At 39.7% G+C, this 14,389-nt stretch overlaps 1 protein-coding gene across 1 annotated transcript; it reads right to left on the bottom strand.

Annotated features, from left to right (window-relative positions):
* Positions 1–73: 73 nt before the first annotated feature.
* LOC113234325 (vacuolar protein sorting-associated protein 53 homolog) lies at positions 74–14,067 on the bottom strand. Its single transcript, XM_026469625.1, has 11 exons — positions 14,018–14,067; positions 13,518–13,776; positions 3,424–3,642; positions 3,105–3,341; positions 2,292–2,459; positions 2,095–2,218; positions 1,955–2,031; positions 1,721–1,876; positions 1,524–1,653; positions 1,276–1,456; positions 74–1,175 (listed from the first exon to the last, which is right to left on the bottom strand). Exons 1-11 carry the CDS (start codon positions 14,065–14,067, stop codon positions 383–385), a joined length of 2,394 nt encoding a protein of 797 aa, XP_026325410.1. The 3' UTR covers positions 74–382.
* Positions 14,068–14,389: the final 322 nt, after the last annotated feature.

Raw genomic sequence — 14,389 nt, 5'->3', positions numbered from 1 at the left:
AACCTATTGCAATAAAACGGCAATTTCATACTTTAACCCCTAATATTTAAGATGAAAAGACTGCATATAGTGGAATGTTTTTATTAGGTAAACAGCGTATTTTCTTTGTGATGAAATATGTATAATATATACAATATCATTTATTAGTTGAGTTTATAGACATAAGAATGACTTCAAGTAAAATAGTGAAAGTAGTCATATTAACATATTATTTTCACAAGTTACGGAAATTAAAGTTTATAATTTCCGCCTTGGTATTAATTTTTTACTGGCATTCGATCATGATGCCGTCCATAATATTATTTCAAGCAGTCAAGTTCTTAGTCACATTTTAATCACAATTTTGGGCAAAATTATGATGTCGCTTAGATGTCGTTGAGTACTATTTATTATTATCGCTATTTACATTCTTCGACGTTTCCTTAAACAGTGCATCTAAAGAACTCAACTGCGCCTTCGATAATTTCGCACCTTTCATGTCTAACACTTTATGAAACTCGGCCAAGGTACATTCAGGCAACAACTGCACAAATTGAGCCACAAATCCTTCCAAATTTCCATCTAAAGGCGCCATAACTAATTTCAAAATCATTTCGGCCTTCGTCATTAATTTTATAACAACTTTCGTATACGTCGCTGGCGCGGGTCGTTTCACCTCTGACCCGATAGACGGCAGCTCTAGCAACGCCGTTTTCAACATATGGGTGTCCAACAATAGCTGCTCGGATCCGACAGTCGAAATAGGTTTGCATTTGTAAATGTTCTGTATAAATTTTGGAATAAAAGAATTCGCAAAACGAATACAAAACTGGGTAAAATATTTTCTAGAAGACGCTAAGTTGTCTCTCAAATCGGGTACGGCGTTCTTCAAGTGCATAATGATTTGCGTCACATAAGAACTTTGATCGCCGACATTGTCGAAATGGAGCCAAGATATTTTCGTCATAGCTTGAAGAGCCGGCTCGCAGGCGAGTTCCAGGTCCTGCACTAGCAGCTGGATGCAGGTGCCGATCATTTTGTGGAACAAGTCCTGCTCCGGGAGCAGGTCGATGCGGTCCGCGAGACCCGGGGAGACCTTCTCCTTGAGTTTCTGCTCCAGGTGCACGGTGGTTTCGAGGCAATACTCCGACGTAGTTATTACCGATGTTATTTTTGCAATTTCTTGTTTCGTGTATCTGCGAAAGTGCGAAAGGAGAACTCAAACGGCAGGCGCGCGCCTCGCGAGGCTCCGACGCGACGCGCTTCGGGCGCCGACAAGCCGCCCGCGCGACTCACCTGGCGGCCGGGTCGTCCCTCAGGAACGTGTGGAGATTGGTGACCAGGCTGGGCACCGAGGCCCCCGCCAAGGCGAGCGGCAGGGCCCCCGCGCCGCCCGGGCCCCCGCCGCGCGGCAGCGCGCTCTGCAGCACGGCGCTGGCGTACTCGCGCAGGTACTTCTGGAAGACGCCCGCCAGCTCTGCGGGCAAAGGACGGCAGTGGCGGCGCGGCGGGCGGGGGGCTGCGGCGCGCGGGGCGGGCCGTACCCAGCATGGGCTCGCCGGTGCTGAGGCGCGCGCACTGCACCAGGCACTTCTTGTAGAACAGGAAGAGGTCGGCGCAGCTGGCCATGACGGCGCCCGCGCCGCCGCCCGCGCCCGGCGCCGCGCGCGCGTCCTGCAACAGCCGCCGCTGCACCTCCGCCGCCCGCCCCGCCCCGCCCCGCCGCCCCGCCGGGCCTCACCTGCGCGAACCGGTCCATCAGCGACCGCAGGTTGGCGTCCAGGCTGCTGATGTACAGCGACAGGTACGGCTCGAAGCAGCCGCCGATGAGGCCCACCCACGGCGACGCGGCGCCCCCGCCGCCGCCCCCCGGAGCGAGGTCCGCGTCCGCGGCCGACTGAAACACGTCACCGTCGCTGGAGTGCGTCGCCGCCGCCGAGTCCGACGCGGTTTCGTCTCGTTCGTTCGCGCGTACCTCTTTAGCGTCGGAGTCGAAAGCGTTCTGCGAATCCGAAGCGCGCGGGCCGGCGGCGTCGGTTCCCACGTCCGTGCCTGCAAAACGCAATTCATTCAGGCGGGACGGAACGCTTTCTCCCCGGACCCGCCTCGACTCACCGACGAATCGCTTGTGCAGCAGCAGCTCGAAGTTGTACGTCTTCTGTATGGCGTGCAGCAGGAGCTTGACGTCCACTTCGTTCCGGCGCGACGCCATCAGCCGGCCGAGCGCCTCGCGGGTCAGCTGCGAACAACGCACGCCGTGACGCCTGTCCGCCGCGCGCGGCTTCGTCGCGCCCCCGCGGCCCCGCGCCCACCTGGCAGAACTGCTCGGCGAGCCGCTCGGACAGGCGCCAGTGCGGCGGGAAGAGCTGCGCGCGCGCCTCCTCGAAGGCCAGCAGGTGCTTCTTGAGCCAGGCGTAGCGGCGCTCCACGTGCGCCAGCCACGCGCTCTCCTCGCCGGCGCTGAACAGCAGCACGTACTCCTGTCCGCGAGGACTCCGATTAACCGGGTGAACCGAGACGTCGGCTCCGGTTGTCTTTTTTGAGGACGGTCGTTGACAGTTTCGTCCAAAGTACGTGAAACAAGTCAAATTTTGCCCAGAATGTCCGACTTGTGAACGTTACGACGTTGAAACGATCGCTAGTGGCGTGATGGCCTTCTTTGTTCTTCTTTTGACGGTTGATCTACTAGTGTCGAAATACATTTATGTTCATATACGTTCCAATAAGAAGCGAAGTCTATATCGAATTAAAACGAGAAACTTTAAAATATATCTCCTCTACGTATTTTTAAAGGACGTAGTTCTAACCTGTGCCTGTGCGGTTGAAAAACTAATGGGCCGATGATAATTCAAATGGAACGCGACCGACATGTTGTCGATAGTCGATAGAATATGAATCGACTGCAATCACTAGTTGCTCGCCGGCGCAGCGGGCGAACACTTTTCCGTAATGAACGGTCATTTGAGTCCGTCTTCAAAAAAGACAAACTTTAATTATTTAAGTAGTACGTTTTATGATTGGTTTCAGTTTTTACCGTGTCACTGAACGGCGTAGTGATACATTTTGAAATATGTGGGCTTAAAAGTGACCAGGAGTGGCAAGGTAACGCCGAAGTGCCCACAAACCTGCAACTGCATGTTGATGAACCAATGCAGCAGCTCCTTCTTGACCTTGGGCTCCAGCGCGTCCACCACGGCGCAGGCGTCGGCCAGCGTGCGCACGGGCGGCCCGCCCTTGCCGCCGAAGGACTCCTTGAAGTCGCTAAGGATCTGCGCGCCGAGCGCGGTGCGGATCTGGCACACTTGGTCGCGGAGAGAGGAGATCTCCTTTATGTCTTTGTAGCATTCGAAGTGTTGCAGCACCTGCAAAACGGAGCGTCACAAAGATAACATGACCAAATTCGAAATGAGATAGCTCAGCAGTTCTTTAACGGTGGAGCCGCACCTCCATGATAGCCTGTAAGGGCAACACGACCTCCTTATACTGCCTGGCCGCCGTCATAGCCCTCAACGAATCCACGCCTCCCACTAGCATATGGTAGTGGTTCAGTGTGGTGATAGCTGCTGTTAGATTGTGTTTAGCGCAGTCCAGCTGCTTTATTTCCGCTGTGATCTCGCGGACGACTACTTCGCTGCGCTCTGACGCTTTGTTTATGTCTGCTACCTGCAAAAAACACTCTTTTATTTCTCTACAGACCATCGCGGTGCTAAGAGTGCTATCCCTGTTTTCTTATTTATTTAATGCCGTGGTTGTTTAAATTAAAAGTATTCATGATTTAACAACACACCCAATAAATGATAACTGTTTTTACAGCTGCTTAATACAATTAACTAACAACTGCTTTTAATAAATTAAAATTTATAAATAAATAATTTGCAGTGTTTGTATTTTGTCCATAGCTTGTAGCAGCAGATGCTAACAGCTCATATATAATGTATGCAAATGCAAATGCATACATTATACATGAGATGCCTTAAGTTTGTTGAAACTTGAAAGAGCTCAAAGGATGTTATGAAAAATTTGCCTTTTTAAACCTAAATTATTCGCGACGAAAAATTTGTGCAAGGAGTTGAATTTCTTAACGGTTAGACAGCTTTATTTATTATCTATTACACTTCATCAACACTTCAAAATACCTCTCCAAAACCATAATATTGTGAATCGAAAAGAAGCCATTACTCCGTCTTTGCCTCAGTTTCTGTTAGAACATCTTTTGCTCAAAGATTTTTGCGCTTCTGATCAGGCAGAGCGTATAATTTGTTTAACATAATCTCAGTACAGAGTACTAAAAAAACCGACCTCAAAAGTAGGTATGTGGAATTATGTCTATTTGCCAAGTTTTATTGAAATGTCCCCTAGTTCGCCCCTATACAGGACTTCACACAGGAGATAATAAAAATCGGTTCTCACTACTCAAAGTACGTTGAGAGAGAAAAACGCCTTGAATTGGAGAATAGCAAAATCAACCACTAAAATAATTGCTCCTTGAGTAAAATTTAGGCGCTATTTATAAAAATGAATCTTCATGCGTGAACAGCCACCCTCAGAGGTGGATGATTTTCTTTAAAATGAAATAAGACCACTATGGAGGTGCCCTCTTTCCAACAAAAAAAGAATCATGAAAATCGGTTCACAAATACCGGAGTTATCACGTAACATACATAAAAAAAAGAAAAAATACACTGTCGAATCTCGAGGTTCTCACCTCCTCCTTTTTTTTAAATTGGTTAAAAGAACTAAATACAGTATGTTGATTTGCACTCTCGCCATATTTAAAAAATTAATAATAGAAATAATGCTAAATCATCTAAAAATATTTAAAAAAAACATCGCACTGCTATTACAAGTGTTGTTATTCAAAATTTATTTATTTATTTATTCACGCATAATAGGCGCCTTGACGTCGAGTTGCGGACACCAGCCCGTTACACCAAGTACCAAGTATTCAAAATTTGTGAAATTTAATATTATATCATTGCTGAATGTAAAATATGATTCTCTGCACGTCCAAAAAATCGTCATTAGAATATTGTAAGAAACAATCAAAAGATATCTAATTAACTCGAAATGAGATACACTATATGTGAGCCATTTCTGGCCAAAATCCTTATTCAGAAACATGAAATTATTTTTTTCATTTTATTTTTAAATATATTTGAGAAATTGTTTAAGTGTTTTTAATAAACTACAACATATAAATTTTAATGATTTTTTTGCAGGAAGTAATTCCTTTTTCATCGATTTTGACAAAGTCCCCTTTTTGAGTTAATACACTATTGTATTAACAGTGTGATATTCTATTTAATATTCTGGTTGATTGTATAATGTATATAATAACGTTTTGCAAAATTGTCTCTAAATCGTACTGCGCGAGAGCAGTGGCCCCACCACCCACTTCACTAAACGATACGTAATCTGTCTCGATCACTTATTTACCTATTTTTTTCATTATGATTATGTGCTACTATTGTTACACTTACAAATTATTCACATTAATGAGAAAAGTTACCAGAAAAAAGTTTTTTTGTAACTTAGATTTGGTGCTTACCAACTATTGGTTATATGAAAGTATTGCTAGAAGTACCTAGCTCCACTTTGAAGACTGGCTCCGTACCGGCCACCACCAATTATGCAGAGATTCGTATGTAAGTTTCCTTTCAACGTTCCATATTTGGCTTCGCCATTTTGAAAGCAGAGACTATTTTTGCCCACAATTCTTCAACGCTCGTAATCTCCTCCGCGTAAACTAAACGTTTCACGTCATGCCATAAGAATAGTCACGCACTTGCACTTGATGGTAATGCATGTTCTGGTGAAGCTGGTAGCAGTTCTTCTTTACATACCAAACCACGTGGCAATTCGGGAGAGACTAGCTTATTAGTGATCTATTGATCACTAGAATTGCAGCGAGTTCGACTATCTCATTTTTAAATAGTGTGCTCTCTTACAGGCGCGTGCGCTGCGTTTGAGAAAAAAAAGAGATAGCAATACTTTCTCGGTTCCTCCGGCTGAGCTATAAATTTCGGTAGGACTTACCGTACAATTCAATGACCTTTGGATCAAGCTGGATCAGGTAATTGTAAATCGATGTTTACCGCAATTTAAAAAAAAAGAACTTAGAATCTTTTTTAATATTTTTTTTAGTGATTTGGGTTCAGTTTCGGATATAGAATGACCTCAGACCATGACCTCTTGCGATTCATCTATGAATCTAAATAAGTCCGTTTCGCTTATTCGTACCATGACGTCCTAAAAACGCAACACAATGTCAAAAGCATTTACGCCAAGGCCAAACCAAATCCTAAATTGATCCGCAACTCCTTTGAAATCTCATTTGATATCTTATTTGACATTAGTTGTTACGATGCTGGTTCGCTGTAATGTCATAAAATTCGGTTCAAAAAAAGTTACTCATTGCTAGCATAAATTGAGACGTTTGCCATTCTATCAAATAATTTTTCATTTATTTTGAGGATTTATCAATTGTATATCATTTAAAACGTGTTGTAAGTGGTTGATAAATAATATACTGTGTAACTAACCATAATAATAACAAGTATACGTAATCTAGTTTGAGTCGAGGGGTCGCTCTACAACCGATGCTGGTGTCGAGTTGATTAATCATATCAATCATCAAGGCTTTTGATTGTGTGCACCATGGTACACTGGTCAGCAAACAAAGCCATTATGGTGTGGCGGGACGTGATCTCGACCTTCTTAAATCGTATTTGCGTGTTAGGGTACAGAGGGTCGATGTTAACGGTACGAGATCATCAGGGTCTGCAATTAGCATGGGTGTCCCTCAAGGTTCAATTCTAGGCCCATTTTTGTTTTTAGTTTATATTAATGACTTACCTAGCCGTATGGAGAATACAAAACATGAGATAGTATTGTTTGCTGATCATACTTCCTTATTATTTAAAGTTAAAAGGCACCAATGTTCCTACGACGATGTGAACAATGCTATATCTAAAGTAGTTGATTGATTTGCTGTTAATAACCTACTCCTTAATGAGAAAAAAACAAATTGTGTGAAATTTACACTACCCAATTTTATAGAGACGGTTACAAACATTGTAGTTAGAAACGATAAATTGAATCTTGTGGACACAGTTGTATTTCTAGGTATAACATTAGATGCTAAATTGCAATGGGGTCCCCATATAAGTTAGTTAACAAAACGGTTCGGCTCTGCAGTGTACGCGATTAAAAAAATAAGAAAAGTTTCAGACGTCGAAACCGCTAGATTGGTTTACTTTCACAGTCTAATGACATACGACATTTTGCTTTGGGGTAATGCCGCCGATATCAATAGAATCTTTGTCCTGCAGAAACGTGCAGTTAGGGCTAGTAAATTACAATCTGGGCCACAAAGTATCTTTGAGAGATAAGTTTAAAGAAATTAACATTCTTACACTAGCATCACAGTACATTTATGAAAATGTAACTTATGTTAAAAGGAATAGTAATTTCTTCATGAAAAATAGTGACAGACATAACATTAATACGAGGAATAAAAATAAACTAGCTTTTCTTGATAGTCGTCTTCACAAAGTCAAAAAATTATTTAAGGGGCAATGTATACGCTTCTAGAACAAGATTCCGGTTAATTAAATTTTTATTGAATTGATATTCTATCATTTTTTGTGAAATTACTCCACTAGTTTGTTATAATTATTAATACAAAGATCTTTCAAAAGATTATTAATACAAACACTCAGAAAAAATTCCTTCGATCCGGTCGGATTCGAACCGACGTCTTCTTGCATACCGTGCCAGACGCTATACCAACTAAGCCACGGAACGAACCAACGGACCTCACGAATTTTTCTATGTGCTTGCGTCGTGTCTTTGTACTTGGTCTTTCAACGACTTTTTAGTCGTAGCGCCATCTATGAGAAATCTATTACAGATTTATCACCCAGTTAGTACCTTTACAGCTACCAGTCCTGGCGAGAGATGTCGCTATTCACTGTATTAATTAAATTTTTATTGAATTGATATTCAATTATTTTTTGTGAAATTACTCCACTAGTTTGTTATAATTATTAATACAAAGATCGAACACTCAGAAAAAACACTCTGAAAAAATTCCTTCGATCCGGTCGGATTCGAACCGACGTCTTCTTGAACATTCCGGTTGATATACAAAATTTGCCTTTCACGAGGTTTAAAACTATAGTGAAACAAAAACTTACTAAAGGTTTATACAACGTATGAAACAACTTCTGCATACTTGGATGACAAAAGTCCATGGTAGTAACCCGTTTAGCTCATGGAGGTAGTCTCGATCTCTGATGTTTGAAATAAAAATAAATATATATTGTAAATGTTGAATGTGTACAAATAAAATAAATAAATAATAAATAAATAACGCACACACTCAACATAGCCCTGCACTAGGGAAACCCTGTGTCGCGGGTGCCATGGACACACACATAGACAACCACAATTACACCCAAACTCACGAGAGAAATAAATGTAAGCCATACAAACATTTCTCCCGGCCCGGGAATCGAACCTGGGACCTCTGCGTGGCAGTCCGGCATGGTAACCGTTCGGCCACGGAGGCAGTATGTTATTTACAAAGAGCAACCCCTAGAGTTTCTTGCTCATTCTTCTCAGGGGAATCTGCCTTACGAATGAGCGGTCCGGTAGAGTATAATCATGGTGACGATTTCAAGTGTAAATAATGCTTACCTATGAAATAAAGATTATTTTGAATTTGAATTTAGTAAATTATTGTACTTTTAGATGTGCGACGACGAATTATTAGAATTCCTGGAGTCAGACAAACTCGAAATAAAGATTATCGCCAAAAACGGCGCTATGTAAGGGTTCAATCCAACCCTTTTGAATTGCAAGATTCAGTTTTGATTAAAAGTAGGGGCATTAACGACCACCAGGAGACATCAGTGGCTATTCAATGGCACAACAAACAGTGCCTGCAGGAATAAGTGAAATCACGGCATGACTCGATCATAAAGAAATAAGAAAATATACGTTTTCCAAACAATCTCGAGGAAAGAAGTAACATAAGATCTAGGTAAGTATTTTTTACATTTAACGTGCTCATCATGTCTAGGGATATTTTGTATAAAGTTCTTAAACTCAAAAAATACTGGCCAGTTTTAAGATCTTTTGATAAAAGACTATTTTGTAAACCTTTTTGGACGATTCTAAATTTGAATTTGAAAAAAAAAATAAAAACAAAAGATTTACGCGGCATAATGGTAGCGAAGTCCGAAAGTTTCGTTTACCTACAGTAATATTGGGATATTTTTTTTTTGGGAGTTAAACCTATTGTGTGCATCATGCAGCGGCGCCATTTAACGAGAGAAGAAATGCTATATATGCTCCAAGCTGGAGCTACTCAACGGAGTATTGCTGAGGAGATTGGAACAAGACAAAACGAGATATTCTAGGTTATGGTCACGCTACCGTGCTACTGGTGAAGTGACTGAAAGACATCCAGGCGGGAAGCGCATAACCACTCAACGACAAGACCGATTTTTGCAAGTTGCCGCGAGAAGAGAACCAAATGTTACGGCCATGCAGTTGGTTCAGAGGCTCCAGTCAGAGCACCAGTTGCTTGTGAGTGACCAAACTGTGAGGAGAAGGCTGCATGAAGCTAACCTTCATGCTCGCAGACCGCTTCGTACTCCAGCACTACGCCGAGGAAATCGTGGACGACGACTAGAGTGGGCTCGTGTACATTTGCTCTGGGAAGATAACCAGTGGTCTGTAGTGCTGTTTACCGATGAGACCCGGTTCGGTTTCCATCCCGATACACGTAGAGAACTTGTTTGGCGAGTCCCTGGTCGTGATAGCCGTCTGCAACATCCTCAGGAAGTCTTTTCAGGCAACTTTTTTTGCATCTCAGCTGGACCTGGGACAATATGCCGCAGCAAGACTTGGATAACTTAATCCATAGTATGAAAAATCGTTGCAGGACCGTTATAAATGTCATGAGTGGTTTTACAGACTACTGACTTTTCATATAACTGTTAAAAACAATCACTTTTCTTTATTTTTCACATTTTATTGAGAAACACATTCATTGTTAGTTTTACCATTATTTTACGTTTTTTCTTTATTTAAGTATATTTTATTTATATATATGTATTATATTTATTTATATATATTTTATTTAAGTATTCTGGAGTATAGTTGGATAAATGGGCTTTATAAAAATTTACACATGTTGTATGTTATCTTTAATAATTTTTGAGATAATTGAGTAAAATCAAAATATCCCTAGACAGTGTTGATGTGTGTACTCATGACCTCGTGTTGTGTTATCCAAAATATTACCCATATTAAGTAACAAAAAAGAACAGTAAATTAATAATAATTGTCTTAACTTTCATACTCTCATCATGGCATGTTTACCAGTAATTGGTTAAGCATTTTAACTGTAACACCCTATCGAATGTGTGTAAAATATTGTTGTAACCGAATGTATTAAGCGTTGGTGAATTTAAATAAATAAATAAACTACATTTTTTTAGGTTATATCAGAAATGAAAGATCCCTAGCATATTGGGTTGCATTGATGGCATCCACAGGGCAATTGCTGGGCCCACTGACAATGAAGAAAGATATTACAGAGAAAGAAAAAGATATTACAGTTGCAAGCAGTATCACTCTTTATATGTCCAGTTAGTAAGTTATTATGGACTTGATAAAAATAACCTAAAGGCAAAATTTGTTAGGTATTTCATAAGTAATTAATTTCAGATGTGATGCTGATATGAATATCACTATATAGATGCAAGCTATGGTGGAGCCACGCATGGAATTTACATCCAATTAAATTTCATCTGAAAAATCTAAACGAGGGTACATCGTGGCTGCTTGGTACATTGTTGCACGACAAAATTGTAAAGGTTTTAATGGAAGGAAAGAAAAGAAGATTGTTATAGCATACACCATCATCATGACGTGCAAGTCAATAAAGAAATGTTAGAGAGCAGAGGGCTACACTGTGGATGGTCATCTATGGATGGTGAGAAATGGAGGAGGTTAGTCTGACAAGTATGGGGGAATAGGATATTTGTAAGGAAAGAACTAAGCTGCCTGCATATTAATTCTGGGGCATTTTACTTCTAGGTATGTATGAAACAAAAAAAATACAAGAATACAAAAACATATATTTATTATACTTGAGTTTAGGAATACTAACACAGAGGTATTTAGGAATACTAATACATTTTATATTTATCATATCATCACGAATCAATCACATTAAATTAATCACAACATAGATTAGAAATAACTTGTACTCAGTCTCTTATATGCATCTGTATTTATTTCTAATTATTTAAAATTGTTTCATTACATGACTCACAAGCGTACATATCTTATATTATTTTAAATACACTATATTATTTTACAGTCAATTTCATTAAATACATAGATCACAGGTCCTAAACTGGTATGGGTGAACAGACTTGTTGATAAAACACATATCACATCACTTCGCTGGGCTAGTCGCGTTCCAAATATACTTATGTCTTAACTTAAATTCATGACAAATTATTACAACTGATCTGGAACAAAAAAAACTATATTAATAAAAGTTCAATTATAGTATTAGTAATTTATATTTATAAATTATTTGCATAATTATTTCAGGCAATTCTGGTTATGAACGAGTAGACAGGATGATGAGACCTTTATTTTGTGCCGAGAAAACGTAGAACAAAATAATTTTATCTAACTACTGGGCAAATTTTAGGTCAGTAAACATAGTTTACTTTTTAAAATTACATGGAAATGATATTCTTATGGAATCTTCACAAACTCTTTTAGTGTTTCAGTGTTTTTGAAGAGGAGGAGAATAAATATGATGAAGATACTTCTCAACAATCTCTCGATCTCAACTTGAAACCACTCGGAATGCAAGAATTTGCTATTGTAAAAAGAAACATTGAATAAATATGTATTTTAATTAGAAATGTTCATTATTTCAGTAAACACCTATTGAAAACCCTAATAAAGTTTATCACCCTATCCATGAGTAATTAAAAACGTCTTCAGTTTGTCTACAATTGCTTATAGTATAGATAACTATAAAGTGTGCAAAGTCAAAGCTCACTTTCCTATCATCCTACTTTGCCCTCTTTTAGAAGTCCCGGTAAGCCTGAAAATCAAAATAATATAGGTATACTACAAGAACTAGGTAGCTATGACCCTCTACTTTTGGATTCAAATCATGAAACAGGTACTCACCATGCTTCCATTATTTTAGTTTTTAGGACCATTGTTTTCTAATTTAGAAGCGAGGGCAACCTATACTTTTTCCAATTGTTAGGCCGAACTGGTCCTGTGAGTTTGCCGCCATATAATCCACTAAAACTCTTAATTGTGCAATTGTACTCCGAACACTGAAAATATGAATAAGTTATGTACTTATACGTAAATGTGATATGATAACAAATCCAAGATCCATTCAATGTAAACAATAACGTAAAAGTGTGGTATATTGATACTTACGTTGTTCTTTTGGTTTTAGCCAAGCTTCACCACAGAGGACATTATTAAACTTTATTGATCTTCTAGCACAAGCTAATAAGAGATGTCTTCTTTCTAGTTTGAAAAACAGGTAACAGTTTTGTTTACTTTTGATTCACTTTTTTTTAATAAGTTTTCATTCATATATTTGGGTAGGCAAAGGTTTCACCGTACAGACTCTTCATACAAATTCCATTCTTCTTTGTGTTGATGGAGAAGGCGTGAAGCGTGTGTTCTACAATTGTTTCACTTAGTAATGACATTTATAAGTTTTTTTTAATGTTTTGTAGAAGTACCGATAAAACTATCCTAAAAAAAACATGTCTGGCTAAATATACACGTATCTAAGGAAACAACATTACATTTAAAAATTTCACAATACGAAATGGTAGCATACCAGGGACAAATATCGGTCATTCATTCGCGAGTTAGCGTTTCAAAAACGAATCAGTTTTAACTAGCTGATGGTACGAATTTTAACGATTCAATTTAGGATCCCAACTTGAACTGCTTTGTTAATGAATAGTTTTAGTAAAGTTCATGGTAAGGCCTCTGTAATATGGCGAGAAAGCAAATCAACACATTGTATAATAAATTTGTCACAATATGAGTTAAAAAAGGAAATTCATTTATACTTAAAAAGTAAACTATGACAATATTGTGAAAATACACAAACACAAGCGCGCGCACGCACGCACGCACGCACGCACGCACGCACGCACATACACACACACACACAAACATACACATACACACAAACACGCACACACGCCCGTATCTACTCTGTATAAGGTCTTAGTACCTACATAAGAACATAATGGTGTAATTATAATCTGATTTAGGTGGCCAGGAGACCTCGAAGATCTAACATACAAATCTCTGATAAAGGTTAGGATCCAGCTTTCCACAAAATATCTACTCTGTTTCGTATGACTAGGTGCTTAGTCTTACTACTTTTGTGGAGCGAGAAACAATTACTATTATATAACTGGTTTGTGGAATAACTCTTCCTCTCTGCCAACCTGCAATGCCAACTCAGCGATACACCTCTGTGCGTCTCGTAAGGCGTCCTGCCCGGCGTGTCGTTGCTGCGCATGCGCCCTCACGAGTCTGCGGATGTCCGTGTCCACCCCGGCCAGGCGGAACTCGCACCGCGCCGCCGCGCTCTCGACGCCAGACAGCGACTGCTCCGTTGGGAACACCTTGTTGATGTATGCTACAGCATCAAACTGAAAATAATATTTTTTTATTTTATTCAAACAAACTATATTGTAAAAAGTACTTTAGTTTTCACATAGGGACGGTCTGTGTATCATGAGGAGTAGTATAATTGACAATACCACTTTTTTCCCACAATGCCTTTGTGAAATTTCATCATAGTTCCAAGTTATTGTTAATTATTATTAAATATATCTCTCGTATCTACTTTTCCATAAACAGCATTTCATAATATAATTTATTAGGTAATTAAATTAAATATTGTAGATAATAACTGAAACCACACCAATTGAAATAAGTTTACTATCGGTTTTTGGTCACTACTTGTGTCGTCAGGCTGACTACTGACACCATTGGCCTACCAACAAATGGACGTCGGGTACGCGCTAACAAGTGTCCGCACCTATAGGGCGTTAAAATCGCACACAGAGCGTCAATCGCACAACAGCCTTCGTTTATTCGAGTGACAGCGCGGTTGTCAATCATGCAGTACTATATAATAATAACTTGTAAAAATTACTGCAGTAAAGCGTAAAAACACGATTTTGTATCATATTTTCACTAAACAAATATATTGTGTTATCATACTTTTCATTTAAAAGTGTTATTTGGTACAATTTTAAAGTATTTAATTTATACATAAATTAATCGTAAATATAAATTACAAAAGCAAACA

The sequence above is a fragment of the Hyposmocoma kahamanoa genome, unplaced genomic scaffold (genome assembly GCF_003589595.1).
Source record: "Hyposmocoma kahamanoa isolate Upper Pololo Valley unplaced genomic scaffold, ASM358959v1 83, whole genome shotgun sequence".
Taxonomy (NCBI): domain Eukaryota; kingdom Metazoa; phylum Arthropoda; class Insecta; order Lepidoptera; family Cosmopterigidae; genus Hyposmocoma; species Hyposmocoma kahamanoa.
Note: the sequence above shows the minus strand (reverse complement) of the source record. Positions and strands in the feature narration are given on the sequence as shown.